Source organism: Columba livia, chromosome 1, assembly GCF_036013475.1.
Source record: "Columba livia isolate bColLiv1 breed racing homer chromosome 1, bColLiv1.pat.W.v2, whole genome shotgun sequence".
Lineage (NCBI taxonomy): Eukaryota > Metazoa > Chordata > Aves > Columbiformes > Columbidae > Columba > Columba livia.
This window is the reverse complement of record NC_088602.1, coordinates 135,349,171-135,372,339: the sequence shown is the minus strand read 5'-3', so window position 1 is coordinate 135,372,339 and position 23,169 is coordinate 135,349,171. Positions and strand designations below refer to the sequence as shown.

General features: G+C 40.7%; 1 protein-coding gene across 1 annotated transcript; it reads left to right on the top strand.

The window, feature by feature from the left end:
- Positions 1 to 964: 964 nt before the first annotated feature.
- Positions 965 to 16,250, top strand: CMAS (cytidine monophosphate N-acetylneuraminic acid synthetase). The gene is made up of 8 exons (XM_065032071.1): positions 965 to 1,781; positions 5,324 to 5,466; positions 5,677 to 5,832; positions 8,128 to 8,261; positions 9,526 to 9,620; positions 10,357 to 10,528; positions 12,407 to 12,557; positions 13,369 to 16,250. Exons 1-8 carry the CDS (start codon positions 1,105 to 1,107, stop codon positions 13,596 to 13,598), a joined length of 1,758 nt encoding a protein of 585 aa, XP_064888143.1. The 5' UTR covers positions 965 to 1,104; the 3' UTR covers positions 13,599 to 16,250.
- Positions 16,251 to 23,169: the final 6,919 nt, after the last annotated feature.

The window sequence follows — 23,169 nt, the reverse complement described above, 5'->3', positions numbered from 1 at the left end:
AATTTGCGTTACATCTGTGGCCTCTGGCTATTCCTGCAAGCTATCTGCATTGGCTTACGCAGACTGAGACCCCAGTGCTCCACGAGTGACTTTATGATGCTGTTCGACGGCCTCTACTTTCCATTTTCCAAATTACACTAAGAAGCAAATTCCCGTGCAGCCTTATATTGGCAGCGTATTACTTTATTTATCCAGTTTCTATAGGTAAATTGGACTTAACTCACCACCCAACTTACCCGCTGGACTTAACACCGGGTGTTTAATGCACTTCTGTAGGAGGTGGAGGAGCGAGGGCAGGTTTTCCTTCCCATGTTAAAAAGGCTGCGGTGTGACTGCGCTGCCCCCTGCCGGGGCTCCGCACGCAGCACAGAATCACAGAATGTTAAGAATTGGAAGGGACCTCAAAACATCACTTAGTTCAATCCCCCTGCCGGAGCAGGAACACCTACATGAGGTTACACAGGAATGTGTCCAGGCGGGTTTTGAATGTCTCCAGAGTAGGAGACTCCACAACCTCCCTGGGCAGCCTGTTCCAGTGCTCTGGCACCCTCACTGAGAAGAAGTTTCTTCTCATATTTAAGTGCAACATCCTGTGTTCCAGTTTGTACCCACTGCCCTTTGTCCTATCATTGGTTGTCACCGAGAAGAGCCTAGCTCCATCCTCGTGACACTCACCCTTTATATATTTATAAACATTGAGGTCACCCCTCAGTCTTCTCCAAGCTAAAGAGCCCCAGCTCCCTCAGCCTTTCCTCAGTAGGGAGATGCTCCACTCCCTTCATCATCTTCGTTGCCCTGCGCTGGACTCTCTCCAGCAGCTCCCTGTCCTTCTTGAACTGAGGGGCCCAGAACTGGACACAATATTCCAGATGTGGTCTCACCAGGGCAGAGCAGAGGGGGAGAAGAACCTCTCTCGACCTACTAAAAAAAGCCGTGACGCTGGGGAGAGGCTGAGGTTTCATACTGGTGGCTGACGAGCAAAACCTGCCGACTCCGGTCGCCTGGTGCTTGCGCAGCTCCTCACGCACAGGCTGCTGCGGCCGCTCAGCTCCCACCCGCCAGAGTTTTCCAGTTCCAGGGCTGACCACCTTAAAGCCACCTCGTATGTGCCGGCAGGAAGCGGAGTCACGCCTTCGGCTAGCATTTTTTTTTTTTTTCCCTAAAGTACTAAATATAGATTCCCGGCCACATGCATACCGCAGGGCACTGGGGACTCGCCCTCCCTTCTTGAAAGCGTCACCTGAGAACACACCCCCTGGCCTCGGTTTTGCGGGGTCCCTGCGCCAAGATGGCGCCCTGCCTTCACAGGCAAAGAAAGGCGCCTCGCCCCGAATCTCCCCCAAAAGCGGGGTGTCCCTCGGTGCCACACTCCCACGTCCTCGCATCCCCCACTGCCCGCGACACCCTCGCAACCTCCCCAAGCTCCCCCGCCCCGAGCTCTCGCAGCACGCAGGCGCGGCAGCGCCGGCGCCCCGCCCCACGGGAGGACTACACTTCCCAGCACGCACGTTCGGCGCGGGGAAGGGCGGCGTGGCAGGAAGGCGGGCGGGCAGGGGATTGGGGTGCTCGGAGCAGCACCCCGGCACGGAGCGGGGCGCGATGCAGGCGGAGGCGGGCGCGGGGGGCTCGGGAGACGGGCGGCCGCGCGCCCACCTGGCCGCGCTGGTGCTGGCGCGCGGCGGCAGCAAGGGGATCCCGCTGAAGAACATCAAGCTGCTGGCGGGGGTGCCGCTCATCGGCTGGGTGCTGCGCGCCGCCTGCGACGCTGGGGTCTTCCACAGGTGCGCATGTGCCGCGCTGCATGTCCCCTCCTCGCCCCCACGGCCCCCCGGGGTGGGCTGACCGGGGTGGTGGGAGTGGGGGTGGAGAACGCGGAGATTCCGGGCCGGGCCGGGGGTGCTGAGGGGAGCGGCCCTTAGCCGCTGCAGGCTCTTGGGGAAGCCCTCTCTGGCTGGCTGGGTTCTTCCTGACGAGCTCCGAGCCTTGGCGCCGGAGTCCTAGCTGAACTGTTGGCAGCAGGCCGTTGTGGAATCAGGGTAGTTCGGGTTGGAAGGGACCTTCAAAGCTCCAACCTTCTGCAATCAGCAGGGGCATCTTCAACTAGATCAGGTTGCTCAGAGCCCTGTCCAGCCTGGCCTGGAATGTCTCCAGGGATGGGGCATCTAGCACCTCTCTGGGCAACCTGGGCCAGTGTTTCACCACCCTCAGTGTAAAAGATTTCTTCCTAATGTCTAAGCTGAATCTCCCCTCTTCTATTTTAAAACCATTACCCCTTGTACTATTGCAACAGGCCCTGCTGAAAAGTCCAACCCCATCTTTCTTATAGGCCTGTTTTAGGTACTGAAAGGCTGCAGTAAGGTATCTGCAGAGCCTTCTCTTCTCCAGGCTGAACAACCCCAACTCTCACAGCAGAGCTGTTCCATCCTTCTGATTATTTTTTGTGTCCCTCCTCTGGCCCCTTTCCAACAGGTCCATGTCTTTCCTGTACTGAGGGCGCGAGAGCTGGACACAGGACTCCAGGTGGGGTCTCACCAGAGCAGAGGGACAGAATCACCTTCCTTGGCCTGCTGGCCACACTCCTGCTGATGCAGCCCAGGATACAATTGGCCTTCTGGGCTGCAAAAGCACATTGCTGGCTCATGTCATTTCTCATCCACCAGTACCCCAAGTCCTTTAAGTTATAGCTGTGGGCTGGTCTCCCCTGGGCTGTATTTAGCCTCCTTGAAACTGCTCCTTCAGGTGCAGTTAATGTGGCACCAGCTGAAGGATGAGGTAGGGCAGGATGTGGTGCAGGGTGAGCAGGTGTCACCCTGCCATGAACTCTGCTGTCCCTTCCTGCTGAGGGTGCGCTGCAAAGGAATGAAGGAATCAAAGTCTTAAAATACAGCAATTTGAAATTAAAGTTGTTCTGATTTGTGGTTGAGAGCCACTAGTTAATGGTGTGTTGCATGAGGAAGAGTGTGACCAGCAGGTCGAGGGGGGTTCTCCTCCCCCTCCACTCTTCCCTGGTGAGGCTCCATCTGGAGTGCTGTGTCCAGTTCTGGGCTCCCCAGTTGAAGAAGGACAAGGAATTACTAGAGAAATTCCAGTGGAGAGCTATGAAGATGATCAGGGGCCCAGAACACCTTTCTTAGGGAGACTGAGAGAGTTGGGTGTGTTGAGGCTGGAAAAGTCTGAGACATGATCTTGTCAATGTTTATAAATTATCTCAAGGGTGGGTGTCAAGGGGAACCAGACTCTTTTCAGTGGTGCTGAACAATAGGATGAGGGGGAACAGGCACAGACTGAAACACAGGAGGTTCCATCTAAATATGAGGAGAAACTTCTTTACTTTGAGGGTGCCAGAGCACTGGAACAGGCCGCCCAGAGAGGTTGTGGAATCTCCTCTGGAGATGTTCAAACCCACCGGGACACATTCCTGTGCGATCTGTTCTGTGTGCCTGCTTTAGCAGGTGGGTTGGACTAGATAATCTCCAGAGGTCCCTTCCAACCCCAACCATTCTGTGATTCTGTGAACATACTTGTTTCTATCTAGCTCTAATTATTGCTACCAAAGTTTTGTGTACTTTGCCACAAACTGAGCTTCTGTTCCGTGTCACATGGGCAGATATGATTACTTCCTTCCACTCGATAGGCAGGTAGACCTAGAACAGGTCACACAGGAATGTGTCTGGGTGGGTTTTGAATGTCTCCAGAAAAGGAGACTCCACAACCTTTCTGGGCAGCCTGTTCTAGTGCTCTGGCACCCTCAGAGTAAAGAAGTTTCTCCTCATATTCAGATGGAACCTCTTATGCTGTTAGTGTTAAGAATATGGGCATTATAGTTTTCTTTTTTTCTACCAGAACAAAACTGAGAATTTTCTACACATGTACTAATAAATTTAACTAAAACTAGTGCATGGTTAGGATGCACTTGGTAGGTAGCTGGTAGGTGTAGGTTCCCAGTGCAAACCTGTTGCGTTATGTTCAGCGCAGAGACTCGATGTGGTCAAGTAGAAATGAAGCCTAGCTAGACTGAGAGCTATACCATTATGTATTCTGAAAAATGTTTTTTTACTGTATCTGAAAAGTAGAGGAAGCATTACTGACTTGGTTTTAATTAAGAAGCAGTCACAAATGTTTCTGACTTAGTTTACTGGTAGTTATTTAGTACATGTGAATCCATATTGCTTAATGACCTATGGTGGATATGGTGGTTTGAGCTACCTCCTCATTTTCTGTTTGGCACCTGAATTTGCCCAACAGGAAGCCAATTAGGGTTATGTAGCCTAACTTTGAGGACTAACAGGTGCATTAGAGGGAAGTACTCTGTGTTTTCTAGTCACCTTTGAAACAGCTGTGCTGCTAGTTACACAACAAACCTCTGTTAGTTGAATCGGGCGTGTGTATTTAAACTAGCCAGCCTGAAGCAATTTGTGGAAAATACCTCTTCTGCATTTGTTCACATGGGTGTGACTTGACGTTGCTGTCACTGTCATACATATTGTTTTATACTGATAATCCCATGTTGCCTTTGGATGAAAAAACTTAACTAAAGCACCATTTGCTGTGTACAGTGCATTGAGAATGCCAGTGTTGATGGGAGAGGAAGGGTTATTTTTCATAGTTTTGTTTTTATATCTCACATGCCTTTTTGTCACAATGATGGCAGCAGTGGCCTTACAGTACTCAGCCAGTGTTTATCATCACATCATATTCAGACTTAGCCCTTCCTTTTGTAAATGTTTATTATCCCTGAACAATCACGATCTTGCTTTACCAGCATTGAAGGTTTTCTGTGCCAAAACATGTGTGAACTTGAACAGCTCTTTCTCTGGGATTGTGTGGAGCCTAATTAACACATTTTAAAACACTTGCAGAATAAGCTGATCTTCTGTGTGGTGGTTTTACTTGTTGTCAGCCTTATTTCTGAACTCTTAAGTGATTTTTGAATGCCTCATTCAACGCATTCACAATTCATCGATCTGTTAGCATGTCTAATAAATTGCGGTGTGCTGACACTGGATTTTTCTGGTAACACTTCTGAATTTTATGTTGCCTAAGCTTCCTACGTGGAAGGTAGATCGACCACCCTACAGTACTAAACTGAAATATAACTCAGGCTTGAGATTTTACAGTCTAGTGAACGTGTGTGTTTTATCCCTGTTGTTAAAAGCTGCGTGTTGGACTGACAGGGATAATTTTACCAACACAAATATATAAGAACTAGTTCCTTTCACTGCAAGGTATAGTACAGGGTGCAGCTCAGGTTAGATTATGGCAGGCAAGTCAACAATGCTGGGATTTATTCTTTATATTAATCTCTCTCACTGTCTGCCCACAGTGTATGGGTTTCTACAGACCATGATGAAATTGAGAAGGTTGCAAAGCAGTTTGGTGCTCAAGTTCATCGCAGAAGCCCTGAAGTTTCTCAAGACTCCTCAACGTCTCTAGAAGCTATCAGAGAGTTTCTTAATCAGCATCCTGGTAAATGAGTAACAAAATACGTTGAGCTTTTATGTTGTTGTCACAGAGGGATGATGCGCTTACTATTTAGAAAGAAAAAGTAAAGCCTTCCTTCAGTAAATACAAGCTAGAAAGATTCTTTCTTTTGTGGCATCCACTCATACCATGCTTTGTAGTTGTGTGTATTAAAAATGTTAATTGTTTCATCAATGTTTCTTTGTTTTTCTTTAGAGGTTGATATTGTAGGAAATATTCAAGCAACATCTCCCTGTTTACATCCTAGTGATCTTATAAAAGTGGCAGATCTGCTCCAGAAGGAGGGATTTGATTCTGTCTTCTCTGTTGTGAGACGGCACCAATTTAGATGGAGTGAGGTAAAAAAAGGAGGTAATATTTAACTGTTTCTGGTTACAGTTATACTTTTTTTTTCAAATGGTTTATTTTCATAGCTGTGGTATTTACAGAAGGAAGTGATATCAGAGGCAGGGGCTCTGACAGTGTTTGTTCTTACTGTGTTAATGAATAACAAATATTGTGAGGTAAAGTTTTAGTGAATAGGAGGTGGCAACCTCTTAGGCTGGAGAGTTAGGCTTTGTTTCAGCCTGGTAGTTTGGCTGCCGGCTTACTGTCAAATGGGACACTGTCTCTGAGTCACGAGGACTGAACTCATTTTAATCAGCTCCTACAGAAGAATATGACTGTTTTTCCTAGAGAAAATATGCCTCTCAGCTACAGTTGCTGAAGACTGAACTCTTTACTTACAAATAAAGATTGTACCTTGTTGTAGCTATAGAAGTACCTCTTGTCCTTGTTCAAAGAACTATTCCATACATTATCTATGTTGGTTTTGTTTCTGTGATTAGAGCAGAAATGTTTTCTTCTTTTTCTAAAAATGGCTAGTTCAGACACTATCACATGGTTATTTTTACTTTTTTTTAAAAGAAAGAATGTGTTACTCAGACATTACACTTATTCTGTTGAGATCTAAATTGCTTCGGATGAAAATTTTTTTAAGTTTACAAAGCATCATGCTCTAAAAGAGCATGCAAAAGAAACGAAGATTTGTTTTAAGAGATAAGTTGGAATAGAAGTTGTTTAGAAGAAGCAGATAGCTTGAGCATTCTCATTGTTCCTCATAAGAGGAGAAATAATATGACACAGTTCGTTCATAAAGTATAAGAGGAATATCAAAATCTTGCATGGCAGTTCAGGATTCTGTGGATTGCACTTTAGGCAACCAAGTAAAAGTCCACTTCACAGCTTGAGATGCTGGAATGGACATCTGTGAAAGACTGAATCTCATTTGGATGTACCATGTGGCTTTCTGAAGTGATTAAGTGCCACCAAGGTAGATTACCAAAATAAAAAAGCCTCAAGGCCTACCTAAACCATCAAACAATTCTTTAGTATAAAATGACATCTAGAGTCTTTTAATGTGGCAAGAGATAAAGAATCATTCAGTTGCAAGGAGTATATGTGAGGACAACAAGGAACACTTTGTGCAAACCTTAGCAGCTTAAGGGTAAAAGCAAAAGGTCTTTCAGGAGTGTGGTGTGTCATGTGATTTGCAGAAGCATTATACAGTTTAGTATTATTTTTATTTTCTCCCTTTTTTCTTTTTTTTTTTTTCTTTTTTCCAGATCACTTTATATTAAAAGAATTTTATATCTTTTCCTGTGTATTTCTGTTGTTCCTTCTGCATTAAGGTTTTATATTGATGTACCCTGAAAGAGAAAGGTGTCTCTCTCTGACTGGAAATGTTTACTTCATTGAGCACAAAGCTCTAGTGTATTTGTGAAATACAAGGTGTGTATATATACTAAAGTCTCAGGATGTTTTGGGTGTTTGAGAATACCCTCTAACTGTTTTATCATTAATATATCACATGAGACCTGTTGAATTTTAGCTCCTTTGTGCATGTGAATTTGGGTGATACAAGGACAGGAGTCTTTGGTCACTGGTTCAGTTTCTGCTGCTTCCCCTACTGGCACTGATAGTAACACGGGATCTTTTGGGATCACTTTTGTTCAAATGAGCTTGTTTCTTTATTTATGGACACTGATTAAAACATTAATAAAAAGTTAACATAATGTATATCCTTAAATAGGAGATATTTAGGTGAAGTGCCAAGATGTTTTCACTTGTCATATGTTCTTTTTTCATCTTCCAGATTGGTCCTCTCAGTTTTCAGAGTTCATTCAGGGCATTCTTCATTTTAAGTGTAGGTAGCTGATTTCTTTTTTTTTTTTTTTTTCTCATTTGCCCTCACTGAGAGTTAAACCCCTTCCTATCATGCACTTGGAGATAGAGTATGGAAAGAGTATAGTATTTCACATTGGCAAGGACAGTCAAAAAGAATACATCCCCCTACTCATTTAGTAAATGGTTTGGAGCTGGTGGCCTCTTTTCCTTTCTTTTTTTTTTTTTTTTTTTGTAAGTTGGAATGAAAAACTTCTTTTTATTTTTCTGCTAGAAATGTAGGACAGTCTTCTAGTTTGTCATCCACTGTTCAAGGAAGATAAGCAATTCAGTGATCTTTATAAGCAACAAGAGGCAATAATGAAAGAAGTTGGTGACTGAATTGTTTGCTTAATTTTTCAGCAGAAAGCTATTTAAAGAAAGTTAAGTGATTCTGAGCAGGGATTCTAGCAAACTTATTTTGACATTTTTCTCTGTTAATAGAAAACAAGATGACGGAGCCCCAAAATCTGAATCCAGCAAAACGATACCGGAGGCAAGATTGGCCTGGGGAGTTGTATGAAAACGGCTCATTTTATTTTGCCAAGAGGCATTTGATTGAGAAAGGCTACTTGCAGGTTAGTGCTTCTGTTTTTCATGCTCTTTAGAATAACACATCTTTTATTCTTTTTATAGAGGGTTCTGAATACAATTATGTATTTCTATTTCTGATGCAGTGTGAAGTGTCAGCACTTTGACCTTCAGACAGTTTGCTTATTGCTTGTAACTTAACAGGGCTAGCTGTAACTAGGACAGTTCCAGTAACAGCATCTTTCACAGTAAACAAATTTGTACAAATAACATTGAGCATTTTATAGCTATAAGCCTAAAATAATACAATATGGAATTTCATGTCAGTTTGCCAGGATATAAGTGCATGTCTTATAGTTCATTTTAGTCTAAGGGTGTGAAACTGACCTTCTCGCAGTGTCGTAGGCTTGTCGTATAGTCTATAAACTTGTATTCTTGGCCAATTTAGTCTTATGCCAATTTTGTACTTAAACAGTCTTTTTCACTTTCCTGATGGTTACATCTCAGTATAGTAATACAGAACAAATATATTTACTTCAACTTTCATTTTGTTTGTCTACAACTATAGTCTCTTAGTTTTCTTATGCAAGACAAGATATGATCTTACAGATCATATCCAGTATTTTTTAGCAGAACTGAAAAAAAACCCCAGTGTAGATATTTTTATATTTCTAACGGGAATACGTTGCTAGGTATGTCAAGAATACCAGGTTTATTCTTCTCTCTTTTCCAGATACCTCACTAACACAGAGATAATAACTGTAGGTCTCTATCTGCACAGACCCACACAGTGCCAGCTAGTGCTGTGTGGACTTGCAAGTATTGATCTGGATAGTACCATTTTGTTGAATTCTACATTTTATCAAGGTTGGGCCACATAACTCTCTGAGTATCAGGGCTTTTAGTTCTTTAATTAGATTGGGGTGTGCTGGATATTTTTCCAATTGAAATTAAGTCACATAGATAAAAAATTAAGTCATGTAGATAACAAACAAATAAGCATACTTTTATGAAGTAAATGCTGAAGGTATTACTATTTTACTGTATTAAAAGACCTAATGAACTCAATGTGACCTCATGGCTATAATGCATAAGGTTTTTCTTGCATGCTTATTAACCATTGCCATTGAAAGTTGTTTCAAATACTTGGTTCTGTGTCACTGGTAAAAACATCATTATTGATGGTTCACTTATATATATGCAGTTGTGACTACTCTGTAACCAGATACTTAGTTTTCATTACATTGTACCAAACTGTACATTTTTGTTTTAACTCAAGCAGAAATTTTTAATGAGTTCTATTCTATTTAGGGTGGTAAAATGGCCTACTATGAAATGCGTGCAGAGCACAGCGTGGATATTGATATAGACATTGATTGGCCTATTGCAGAACAGCGAGTATTGCGGTAAAAGCACTTTTTATTCCTTCATTTATTTGATATCACTCATTGTTTCAAAGTATGGTCATGTGAATTCATAATGTATGTAGTGTATGTAATCATGGTCAAAGATAATTGGATAGCTTCATTATTCTATATAATTTTATTTTTTCCTATCTATGAAATCATCTGAGTTACTTTTGTTATATGTTTGTGGTGGGTTTTTTTTGTTGGTGGTGGTTTGTTTTTTTTTTTTTTGAAAGTTCAGCTTGGGGAAAAGCGTAAGCCCCACTATACCACAGCAATGTGTTAGCATCATCTCTGGCTTTTCCAGTTCAGTTGTCCTAGTCTTTCAAGATCTGGACCACATTTATTGATGCACATCACTGAGAGTGTTCATGTAGAAGGCATAAGCTGATTACTTCTTGCCAGCTGCCTTTTCTTTGCAGCTACTCTGCATCTCTCTAAGGAAGTAATGACTAGGAATGGAATATGTTTTCTGTGCCTTTTTCATCCTTTACTCTTTTTGGTTATGACCCAAGTAGAAACTATAGAACCTAACCTCTTATGCTAAGGAAATAAATATCATCCTAATTTTTGAATGGACAACATAACTGAGCTGTCTTTTGGATCATTCTGTTCTTCTCTTTCATGTAGAATTTCAAAGCTGATTCTTCTATCTGAAGGTCACAGTTGTATCTGAAATATTTGGTTTTGGAGTGTGCAAAAACTTGCATCCTAAAAAGATAACTTCTTTGTTTAGCTTTGGATATTTTGGCAGAGAGCCATTAAAAGAGGTGAAGCTATTGGTTTGCAGTATTGATGGATGCCTGACAAATGGTCGCATTTACGTGACAGAAGATCAGAAGCAAATGGTTTCCTACGATTATAGAGATATTGTTGGTATTGATCTATTAAAGAAAAGAGGAATCCAGGTAAGTGGTGTTCTAAAGTGTGAGGCTTTGTGTTTGGTGTAACCTGAGCATTAAAAGATTCTTAAAACCCTGCAACATGCAAGTTGAAGTTTCTCAGAGTAATTGTGATCAAGTAGCATAATGCCTTGGTTCGGGATTGGGACAAAGGTTTTACTTTGATCCCTCAGAGAAAAATAAAAGTGTTTGGAGAAAGTTCTCAGTCTCACAGTAGCTATAGCATCTTTCTCTTTTTGCTGTGGAAAAATGTGGGAAGAATTTTTTATGGTGTTTTGCTTGCGCCAATGATATTCTGTGTAGTCTAGATACTCATTAGTTAGAAGTCGGCTTTACCAAGCAGGGATATGTTGTAACCTCTTGGCCACAGAAGAGGAAGAAATACCCAGGCAAATTAGTTGGTTCATTCTAGATTGCCCATGATTGTTGCAAAGAGGGGAAATCAAACCCCAAACATTTCTGTCTGCATAATTGTTTTAACCATAGATTATATGTTTTGAAGTTGTAAGAGTTCAGTGTAAATGAAACACTGAAACAACACAGATTGTAACATGGCTACTTTAATTATTATTTTTGGTTTATATTACTGCTACTAAATTCTGCTGATCTGAATCTTTTCTTGCATTTATGTAAAATTAGCCTCCTGGCTATTTTCTGTCTGTGCTGCTGCCTTTGATGTAGCTAGAAGAATTTTTGGAGGAGAAGAGCTAAGCACAGATTTAGGCTGCCTTCAAAGAGCCTTAACTCAGTTCTGTTGCACATAGAGATAGGCGTGGATAAGACAAAGGTAGCTATACCTCAAGTAGACTTCTCCAGATACATTTTTGGAGTCTTTACTGTAGGATTTTTTTTTTGTAACAGGTTAGACGAGACGTTCGTGACATACTTTGGTGAAGCTGTTGCTGCCTTGGGGCAATGAAATGGAGTAGATGGTTTTTCAAAACTCCATCAGTCTTATTTTCTGTGAGGCAAAAGGGGGAGGAAGCTTATAATAGTTTTTTTTGTTGCCTGTGGGAGCCCATTTCCATACTTAGTGTGACTTGCAATATTTCCTTAAAACCCTCCTGGTCTTTGTGCTGCACTTCATTTATTTCCAGTATATGTTGCCAATACATTTTTGCTTTGTGCACTGCTCCTCTTCATTCTGTACTTAAAATCAGTGCCAAGTATTTGTTAGTATTTAAAAGCAACTAGGGACAATAAACTTTTCTACAGCTTGGACAGAAAATTTGGATGGGTTGTTTCTCAGTTTTTTTTTAAATCCTACTTCAGTAATCTTCTAGATCTAGCTTACCTTGTACATAATTTCTGAAATTTCAGATTTGGAATGAACTTCTGGAGATTAATGCGCTGTGCTGCTTCAGTCTGTTTAGTGTTCTGTTGATGCTCCGATGTCCTACTGTGAAGAAAATGGTGTTGTTAGGTAGAGGAGTCATGGAAAGTACTTCATAATATTCTACTTTTACCAATATTACAGAAATTTCATTGGGAGTTCTCTTATTCCAAACTGTGGCTTAATTAGATTATATTGCAGTAGATAGTATGGCCCTGTACTGTTGCATCCAGTATTTTATTTGGTATATGTTGCATTTTAAAATGTAAACTTATTTTTTTGAACCTCAGGCAAGTCTATGGAATGGTGTTTCATTTTCCCAAAGCAAATTCAAGTCTGTAATGTGGCTTTGGATGCTAATAACTTCTGCTCTGAGGTTTGACTGAAGAAAGTACTTATTCAGTGCTTTTCTGATATCTGAGAGAGCTATGAGCAAAACTTATACTGTTCTGTTTTTTGGTTTTTTTTTATTTTTGGTTTTTAATGCGTCAACTTACCTATCTTATTTCTTTGTATGTAGAATTTATTCTAACTTGACTTTCTTTTAATAGGTTCGACTTATCTCTGAAAGAGATTGTTCAAAAACACTGTCAGCCATGCAGCTGGGATGTGTAGCAAAGACTAGTGCAACAAATAAATTACAAGTCCTGGAAGACTGGCAAAAAGACATGGGTTTGAGCTGGAAAGAAGTTGCTTACCTAGGTCAGTTCTCTCCAGTTCTCTCTCTCTTTTTTTTTTTTTTTTAAACTAAAATTTCATATAGCATACACAAATACAAACTTTGTAGTGTTGCTCAGCTTCAAATACTTTGCTTTTCTGTTAGTACACTTAACTTAATGGGATTGTAGTACACTTAACTTAATGGGATTGTAGTACACTTAACTTAATGGGATTGATATGCAAATTACAGCACACAATCAGCAAAAGCGGGTACCTATTTGAGGCTTGCTAGGGTACAATATAATATTAATCTAATATTAAAGACATTGGTGAATTTGTGTCTAATTTATTAAGGGAAGTCTCAGTTGCTTTTATAATGAGATTTAGGAAAGCTTTTGATATTACACAAGCATACAGTTACAGTTCACAATTTTGAACTGATTCTAGTTCATTTCAGGTGGATATTGTATGGATTATATTCTGAAATGGAAACAAAAGAACAGAATTAAAACCGAAAACCCTATGATTCTGTACAAAACTGTATTTCAGTGACAGCTTAAGTGTGTAGTCCTGCAAATACTTATTCAATTGCTCAAATAATTTTAGTGCTCTTAAAAGTACCATTCTCTCACCTGAAGATTGTGTGAAGTATGTTCAGCGTTTACATGTATCACGAAGATTTTTCTGAGAACTGAGTCGCACGTGCAAAGTGCTGTTGAGCTGCTAAGATGAAAAATTGTGTCAAGAACATAAATTTAAAAAATCAAATTAGTATGTGCACAGAAAAATATTGAGTCTGCTCAGTTTTTTCCCTGCTGTGATATTTTGCCTTTTCTGTCATCTTTCTCAATAGGAAATGAAGAGTCTGATGTGGAATGCCTGAGGAAAGCTGGCATGAGCGGTGTGCCTGCTGATGCTTGTGTCGTTGCTCAGAAGGCTGCTGGGTATATTTGTAAAAGCAATGGTGGCTGTGGAGCTGTCCGGGAGTTTGCTGAACACATATTCCTGTTGTTAGAAAAGGTGACCTCTGCAAGGAAGCAACTGGAAGAAATAAATTCAGCAGTAAAGGAAACGAGGAAATGAGATCAGCAGGAGGGGAAATAAGGATCTAATGAAAAAAGAGTAACACGGTTGGCCAGTCCTGATTTTCTTTTCTTCTCTCAGTAGGTCTGCATCTCAAAGGGTGGCTCATCTTTCAAGTTTTACATTGCAGTAGAGTTAAAAAGATATTTCCCTCAAATTTATGGTCCCACTTTGACTAAGCGCTGATATTCACGATTATATGCTGATAATCATGAACATATTCATGATTATTTTAAAAGCCATTTAAGTGCAGTGGGAGGAATGTTATGAAAGGTAGTGTCCTGTACATCCACCCTTAATCATTACATGTGTCCTACAGGAATGATTTGTTTTTATTTCCTAATCTGAATGTTTTCAGGGATCAATGATTTTGCGTGACTTGACGATTTGTAATTCAGACTTTAAAAAAAATACTCTGTCAGTGTTGCTCATTTGGTTTTAATTTCCTCTGTCAAATGTCAACATGATATTGTAGCTATGTGGTTGATTTTTACAGGATTCATCCCTAGTTAGTAAGAATTCCAGCATATGCTGGAGAGGTCAGGTATAAACTAACTATGAAAATTTTTCCTATATTTTTAAAAGACAAATCAGTTACTGTAAGACCAGTTAATATTAGTTAAGAAAGGCACCTAAGCACTTGTTCAGTTTTAAGCTCATAAATAATTAAATGGCATTTGGAATCGTGCCTCTTATCTTTGAATCTGTTTATACTGGGTTTTATTGAAGTGCTTAAATTAACATACCCAAATGCTTTGCCAAATCTGGAGTTAAATCTCCCATTGACTTTGAGATCTCTCCTTTGCAGAAACTCAGTTTCTTTCTGTGAAGGCTTTACTACAACCATAAATGAGTGAAAAAAAAATCTTTAATGTTTATTGTATGGAAAAGTTACTACTGTTTAAGGAAAAAAAAAAATGTTGATTGTAGGTTTATATAAAATATATATTCAGACTATTTTTAGCATGTTAATTTAAAGCTGATGTTTATGTGTGTTTGTATTTATGGAAAATACAATTTTTACCATGTTTTGTTTTAAATAACTCAATATCCATAAAAATTGGTAGAACTGACACTAAAAATATGCATCAGTTTTCAATCATAGTATTGATAAGTGAGTCAAGTTCTGCCTTGGGTTATGCTAAAAAATAAAAAATCCTCATGGTACACAGGCAATTATTACTGAGGTAAATAATAAAGACTTGTCATTTTATTTTGTTTCTCTGCTAAATAGACATTCTGAATACAATATCACCTGATATTTTGCCCTCTGATTACCATTGTGTTTACTTTCTTTTATGAAGCAAAATTTTAAATTGAAATTCTTTTACTGCCTATCTACAGTAGCAAGGTTAAGAGGGAATTAGTTTACTAATTAGCTCTACATTATCATTTAAGTATTTCCTTTCAATGAGGTTTTAGGGTTCTACACGGGATAAATCCCATGGAGTTTGATAACAAGAGAGCCATATTTTGGACAGTACTACAAACTTCAGTATAGATAGATTAATTATTTTAGTTGTATGGACTGTAGTAAAGCTTCAGCAGTCTGGACTGGATGAACAATTCGGGTTTGATAATGTCGTGTAGAACTGACCAAGCTGTTGATTACTTCACCTTGTCATCATCAAGTAACTTGCTGACTTTAATTTCAATAACATTTTCCTGTAAATAAATAGTTTTAAACAAGGTGACTATGATGAACTTGATTCCCCTTCTTTTTATGTTAGAGAAAGCAAAAATATGATTAAGTGCAATTGTAATAGGAATGAGTTGGCAGTACTGTTTGCAGGTTACTGTTTCAATCAAGAACTCTTCTGATGTTTCAGCTGCTTGCGGAATGTGCTGTTTATACGTTGGGTCTCTACCTTAAATTTCTACATGTATCAAAAATAGACACAGAAGCACTTTTGTGTGAGTGTTGATAATGAGCAGAAAGACATGGTAGCTGATACGTGTTTTCTCTTCTACAAATTCGTGTTTAGAAGAATGAGTTACAATCTTACATTAGAAGAATATGAAGAATAAAAGAGCTCTAGAGACTATTTACAAAATAAAGCCTGTTTGAAGATAAGGGAGATGCATGATCCACTGCCTGAAAGGTTCAGATTTGTATTGCCCACATTGCAAGGGCAAGCCTAACTGTAAACTACAGTACAATGAAGGATGCCTTAATTACTATTCTTGATTTTTATAGAAGACTCTCAATCATATGAAGGATTTAGTGGTCACAGGGGACAGAGATAATGAGAATAACTCTAACAGTCACCTTCACAGGGAATTCCTGGGTCACGGGCAAGCCTCAAAACGTAGTGCCTTTTGCTGACACCTGCTGTTTCAATACATATCCTGACACCGTGATTGCCTTTTATTAGAGTATGCGGTCCACTCAGACTAGATTTCAGTGGTCACTTCTCTTAAGGTAAGATAAGTTTGGAATAATCTCTTTTGCTCATGTGAGCACTTCTTTTCTTTTTTTTTTTACTTTAAATTACATTGTATATTCCAAAAAATATCTTAGATAATGTGGGCTGTTTTATCATAATTTTGTGAAACTAAAAGAAGTAAACTATGTAATAAGCTATTATGAAAAAATATCTGATTACCTGAAATTTGAAATAAACAATTTCCTGTAGCCTTTTGAGTAGAGAATGGTGATGGGGTGATTTATGATTAATTTGTATACAGTAAATCATACACTTCCAAGTTCATGTACCATATGGATGGATTATACCTGATGAAGTTGGACAAATTTTTTCCCAAATTAACAAAGGTGGACAAATATATTCCGACACGCACACAAAGTAAGTTACTAAAAATCTTCATCTTGATCTGGTCTTGGAGTGTTTTGTGTGTGTGGTTATACCCTCTTAAATAAATTCCTTTACTTGCCTGTGTTCCATGTTTTCAGATAGCTGGTTTCACAGCACTGTGTGCTTTGTGAACAGGATTCATCTCTGTTTTCTGAGCTGTCAAAGACAGCCCAGTATTCCTGTAGAAGGATAATCTTGCAAATGGAATGTAGAATGTATTGAGTATTTCACATGATGTTGTGCTGGTTTGACTGAAAGCGAGTTAATTTTCTTCATGCAGTTAGAAATCTTTTTTTTCTCATAGCTAGCACGGTCGATGTTTGTATTTAGTTTGAGAACAAGAAATAACACACCAGAACAGAGTAAATGTTTTTAATTGCTCTGGTCTGAGAGCCAAGGACATTCTGAGTGCTCTGCCCACAGGTGTGAGGCAGTAAGGAAGGGGGACATGGATGGGGGCAGAGCTTGACTGACATCCTTCTGATCAGTAAGGGTATTCCATCCCATTTGCGTCATGCTTCATATTTAAGTGGAGTTGGGATCTTTGAGCTAGGAGTTGAGATGGAGTCGGGACAGACTGGAACCAGGACCTTCTTTGGTTCTGCTCTGTTTCGGGGCAGTTTTGTTCAGGAGTTTCTTTAGTTTGGCCTTTTGCCATCCTGCTGTTTGGGCCTTTCTGCCTTTTTCTCTCTTCTCTCTCTGGGATCAGCTTTTCAGGACCAGTTGCTGATTCCTGGGACTGGCTGCTCAGTGCGGACAGAGTTTATGAGGATTTGCATTGAGTATCTTGATTTTATATTCTATTTCCATTTTATATATATTATTGTTAGTAGCAGCATGTTGGTGATATTTTATTATTTTATTTAACTGTGTTTATCCCAACCCACAAGTTTCTCCCTTCCCTTTTGATTCTCTCCCCTATCTGGGGCTGGGGAGGAGCAGGGAGTAGGCGAGCGACCATCGTGGTTATATTGCTGGCTCACGTTAAACCAGAACAGATGTTCTCGGAGAGAATTTCCATTTTGGTTAGACCTCAAGGTCTCTGCTGATTTTGGTGGTCTGGTAGCTCTTGCCAGGAGAGTTGAGGAGAGGGGAGAAGGATAAAAAATAACATATTGTCATTACACTTACTAACTTTGGCACCAGGGGCAGGGTTAGCCCTTCACCTACTTCTGGCACCATTAATTTGGTTTGATCTGATCTTTGTCCTATTCAATATATGTTTCTCTGCAGTTCTCTGCTATTTCCTGTAGGTTGATCCAACGTGTTCTGACCTTAGTTCATTTGAAATCGATATGAATCATATTTGAGGTCAGAGAGATTATATAATACTTGTGATTTCAGGTTCTTAATACTTTTAAACCTTCAGTACATATTAATTAACTACATTTTCCAGAGCCCAAGAGAAAAGTGCTTTTCAAAAATTATGTTTTCTGTTAGTATTCTCTTAAAACACTATTTCCTGTTTCCAGAAATAACTCCAAATTAGTCTCATCACACCCAGCAGGACTAATAATCCTAAATGTCTAATGTTTTAAGAGCAATAATAAGGTATGTCCAGTGGAAGAAAAATATTATGCATGAACCTGTTGCATAAGTGAGTTAGAAAAGCTTGTCACTAATGCACTTGTCTGAAAAATCCTTTGCTGACAGGTTTGTTTCTTGTTCTTGGCCAGATTTGTCTTATCCCATTTCTGATCCTAGATAAGTTAATGTGTGTGGCTCTGGTTTAGTAGAGCTTTCCCACTGCTAGAGATAGTTCAGGAGAAATATTTGGGAAGAATCCCATTCTATAGCTGTCTCCCACACCTCTTTAGCATAGCAGACCACTTCCCCTGCAAGGGTTGCCATTATATTTTTTGCTAGATAGAAGAATTTTTCAGTTGTTCATGAGGAGTGTGTTAAAGAGAATGAGCAGTGAGTAATGTGGAGGCAATGATTCCAAATTATTCAGGTTAGTAAAAGAGCAGGGCTGATGAAACTGAGTAGAAATATATCATCAGATGAGTGTAACAGAAAAACAACCCTAATGTCATATGTAAAAAACGTTTCTACCGAGCACTTATAATCCAGAAGAATATGTATTGGCTTGCGGTGTGTACTAGCAGTTAAAAAGGCAAACTGAATTTTAGGAATTATTAGGAAAAGTATGCAGAACAAAAAGGATGAAAGTAATTATTCCCCTGTGTAGTGATTTGCATGTATCTTGAATACTGTGTGTTTTGTTTCTTGCATGTTAAAAAGGTTATAGCACTAAAAAGGTTTGTGGGAGGATAAAGGAATGAGGAAAGGAATGAATCAGGTTCAGTGTGAGGAAGAGCCAAGTGAGAATTCTTCATTGTGGAAGAGGATAGCTGAAGGGAGTTCTGTTACATATATGTAAAACTAAGAGGAACGGGGAGCTAGAGAATGACCACTGAAGAAAATAAGTGACCAAAAGCAGTTGCCTGAGGAATATAAACCTGCCATGTTGTATCTGGCAGTGCTTTCTGGTTTTCCTGTGACCTCAAGACATTTGCAGCTCATGGATTTCCAAGGCTGAACATGGTTTACAGATATTTAATAAACCTCGGGACACCTAAACCAGCCTTTGGCTGTGTGTTACATGAGTCTGACACCTGATACAGTTCCTCAGGTTTTAAGCCTTGGGTTCTTCCTCCTGTTTCTTGTATAGGAAATACCCAAGTGCTTTTTTATCCTTACTTCACAAAATCAGTGCTTCATTCTAAAATGTCAATGTGTAGCTCTGACACAGTGAGGAGCAGGAGATGGCATTACTATTACCAATAGGAATTAATTATCTAATCTTAAAAACTCATTGAAAATCGGGCAAAAGTGCACACAGAACGGTGTAAGAATATGATGACATCAGCTGAATCAGCATACATCAGTCATACATACTAACAGTAAATTGCTTAGGAAGTTCTTGGACAGAATGTAATTGGAAGTTGGGAGAATAGTACTGGAAAATATCATGTGATTGTCCTGTTTGTTCACATACTCTTGCAGACGGGTTTCTGGGCTAAATTGACCCATGTTTGAGTTAGTGTGGCCACTCTTGTATGAAAGTTAAATGTGGAGTTCATCTCTCCAAGGATGCAGCTTTTAACTAAGGCTGTAGTTGCACAACTTTTTATTGCCTGTGTAGTCCATGTAGGAGTTTGACTATTTTTATTCTGTCACCTTTTTTTTCCTGGTTACATCTTGTCCACAGCAACACAGCCTTAATTTGGAAGGGGATGTGTCACCAGTCACTGATCCTGCTAATCAGTGATGCTCAGCTGGAGTGTTGTGATTGATTAGAAGAAGCCTGGTCTAAAAAGCTTGAGAATGGGATGAAATAATCTCATCTAAACAAATATAAACCCTCCCCATTCATTTGACTGAACAAAGGTAAAGATTTCTTAAAAACATTTATCATGACCTGCCTTTGGATTCATTAAATTCTATGAATACTGCCATGTGCTCTCTTAAAGGTGCTGGAGCTACGCTTGCACCAGACTGTAGTATAAATGGGTTTTATGGGCAGTAGTTCTGATGGCTCACAAGCAAGCCCTAGTCCTGACTTGCCACATCCTTGTGTCTTGGTGTACTCCCACTGTAAAAGAAAAGAAAACAACCTGTGGGCTGTCTGCAAGCCATGCTGCTTTTCTCTTCTTGCTCTGGTACACTTCATGCACTGCCAGGTTTTCACCATTGTGTCACTGAGCACCTTGCAGCTTATAAGAGTGAGTCTCCTCGGGTTTCTTGTTTGTTTAAAGGAAGCACACATTTGATTTGTAATGAAAGCAAAGAGATTTTGGGCATTTTCAGGGTAAAGTTGCAGGCAGCATGTGGCAGTGTAGAGAGCAACAGCTGAGTGGATCTGTGCCTTGCAGTGCATCTATAGTGATGCCCCTGTGGAGAAGCTGGGGAACTCACCTCTGGGCAGCTTCAATTAAGCTGCTGCCAATTTTGTCTGAGCCTGGATAGCACAGAGATATATGAGCAAGCTTTATATTGTATTTCATTCACCTGACAATGAAGTCCTGCCATACCTTTTTTTTTTTTCTTAATTGTAATGTAGGTAGATCCTTAATTTAGCCAGTAGGCAATGCTGTAGACTGATTAATTACTCATCCCTCTTAAGTAGCTAGGCAACTAATTCAGTTTGAGCAGCACAGTGATACACACCTACCTGGCTGTTGGATTATGTCTCAGTAGTTTACTAAGGTCACAAATGACAGAGAACAATGAACGACAGTCATCCTTTGTTTTAGTGAAAGGCCTTGCTGGCAGAAAAGGAAAATCTGCTTTTATGACTCCTAAGCATCAGTATTTGCTTACATGTGAATGCTGTCATCTGTCCCATTGTCCTATCTCTACTCTGACTGCTAGTGGATTCTCAGTGGTATGGATTGATCATACCTGGGTACATCCTGGCAGGCACAGGCAGTCACAAATGAAAGACTTCATAAGCAGGCTGTGCATTGGGGCTGTCCCTAGGTACCCAGCGACAGACGTCCTCCCCTCAAACTTGTGTCTGGTTGCCTTCAGAATCTCCTGCTTTTGAGCACTGCAGCATCCTGCGAAAATGAGTACCTAATTCTTGTGCAGAGCTTTGTGGTTAAAACGCTGCAGTCAATAGATGTCAGTGAAGAACAAACATTTCCATTCCTTTCTGAGGCAGCGCTGCTTCCCTTTTTACTGGCAGAAAGCCTGGGTGGCTGCAGAGCCTGTGCCAGGGTGGACATGTCTCTGGTGCCATAGGGTTCACAGAATCACAGAGTGGTTGGGCTTGGAAGTCACCTCTGGAGATCATCTAGTTCAACCCACCTACTAAAGCAGGTTCACCCAGAGCAAATTGTACAGGAATGCGTCTCTGTGGGTTTAGAAGGTCTCCAGAGAAGGAGACTCCACAACCTGGGCAGCCTGTTCCAGTGCTCTGGCACCCTCAAACTAAAGAAGTTGCTCTTCGTATTCAGATGGAACCTCCTGTGCTTCTGTCTGTTCATTGCCCCTCATCCTATCACTGGGCACCACGGAAGAGTCTGGTTCCGTCCTCTTGACACCCACCCCTGAAACATTTATAAGCATTGGTAAGATCCCCTCTCAGCCTTCTCCAGCTCTCTGTCTCTCCTCATAAGAAAGATGCTCCAGACCCCTAATCATCTTTGTAGTCCTCCACTGGACTCTCTCCAGTAATTCCTTGTCCTTTTTAAACTGGGGAGCTCAGAACTGGACACAGTGCTCCAGATGTGGCTTCACCAGGGCAGAGCGGGATGAGAACCTCTCTCAACCTGCGGGTCACATTTTTGCAGTCGCTCCCAAGGCGACTATTTCTCCACTTAGCATTAGCCTGCGGGACCAGCATGGAAAGAGGCTGAAGGGAGGTACAGCAATGTAATTTGTGATTTCTTGCTTTTCTCTCACTGGTTTTTAGCTCAAGCAGCTGTTGGGTGCTCCTGCTTGCTCCCTGCTGGGGCCTTGAGGTGCTGCTGCTCCTCTCTGCTTGGCCAAGGTGCCCAGGAAGGGTGATGTCTCACCAAGCACACCCACCGTCTTTCCTACAGTTTATCATCTGCAGTACATGTGACAGGTGAACAGATTCAGGGAAAGAGGAGGACTATCTCCTGTCAAAGTTGATAGACAAGTTGCTGCAGAATTGTCTCTCATCGCTGATCCCTTGAAAGAAGGAAGATTGTGGTCATTTGTGAGGCTGGAACAGGTGCAAGAGCGATACAGCCACTCAGTCCTTTTCTTCCTTTCTGAATGTGGTGTTTCTGTGGTCACCTTCAGCCCACACTCAGCTCTTTCTGTCAGGCTTCATTCCTCCTGTCCTGTCCCCACTAGGTCTTTACAGTAGGGGTGCCCTTCACTCTCTGTGGTCTGTGATTGTCTTTCTTATTGGCTGGTCATGAAGCAAGTCCTATGCAAATTCTTTCTTGTTCTCCAGGTTTACTTTTTCAGCTGACAGATGGTTACAAGTAAACCCTTGTCTTGATCCCCTCAGCATCTTTTTGTCTACTTAGACCCAGAGCAGAAACCTACTGGTTGATTTCCTTCCCTGAGTCTTCTCCATTTTCCTATGACTTCTGGCTTCAAAGATTACCAGAACTAGCTCAGATTCCTTCCTCTGCCTGTTGTTCAGCCCTCACTTCTCCAAACTCACTTGAATTTTCTACAAGGTGATTCCTGAAGCTATTAGGAGAGATTTTTTTCCTCCAAGAAACTGCTTTAGGCATCAAACTCATTGCATCAGAACTAATGTTAAAGTCAGGTTGCCAGGATGTTTTACCTGAGCACCTTTTCTTCTCTGAGAGCTACTTTAGAAGATAGTTGTGTGCTATTTTCAGGGAAAAGGTTCCTGAGGCAAGGCCTGGAATTCATGTTTCTCTCACAAGAGTTCTGGCCCTCCAAATGTTCTTGCTCTCTTGTTCATCTGCCCCAAAGCCCAGGTAAGTCTGGGTAGCAAGCAAAGCACAAAATTAAATCAATCTTGAGAAGAACTTGTTCTCAGGAAGATGGAATGTATTACCTGAATAGGAAAGCAGTATTTTAACCATTCACATGTACTAGAGATTGCACAGGGCTTTGTTTCTTCCAAACCTAGCATGGCTGTGGTCTAGGCACATTTTCAACCACTATTTTTATATTTTGTAGGGCCGAAATTTATCTTTCTCCAAAAGTTTTAATTACTGTAAAAAAACAAAACAAAACAAAACCAGAACCACCACCAAAAACAAAACAGAGAGAGGAAGAGACATTTTTACAACATC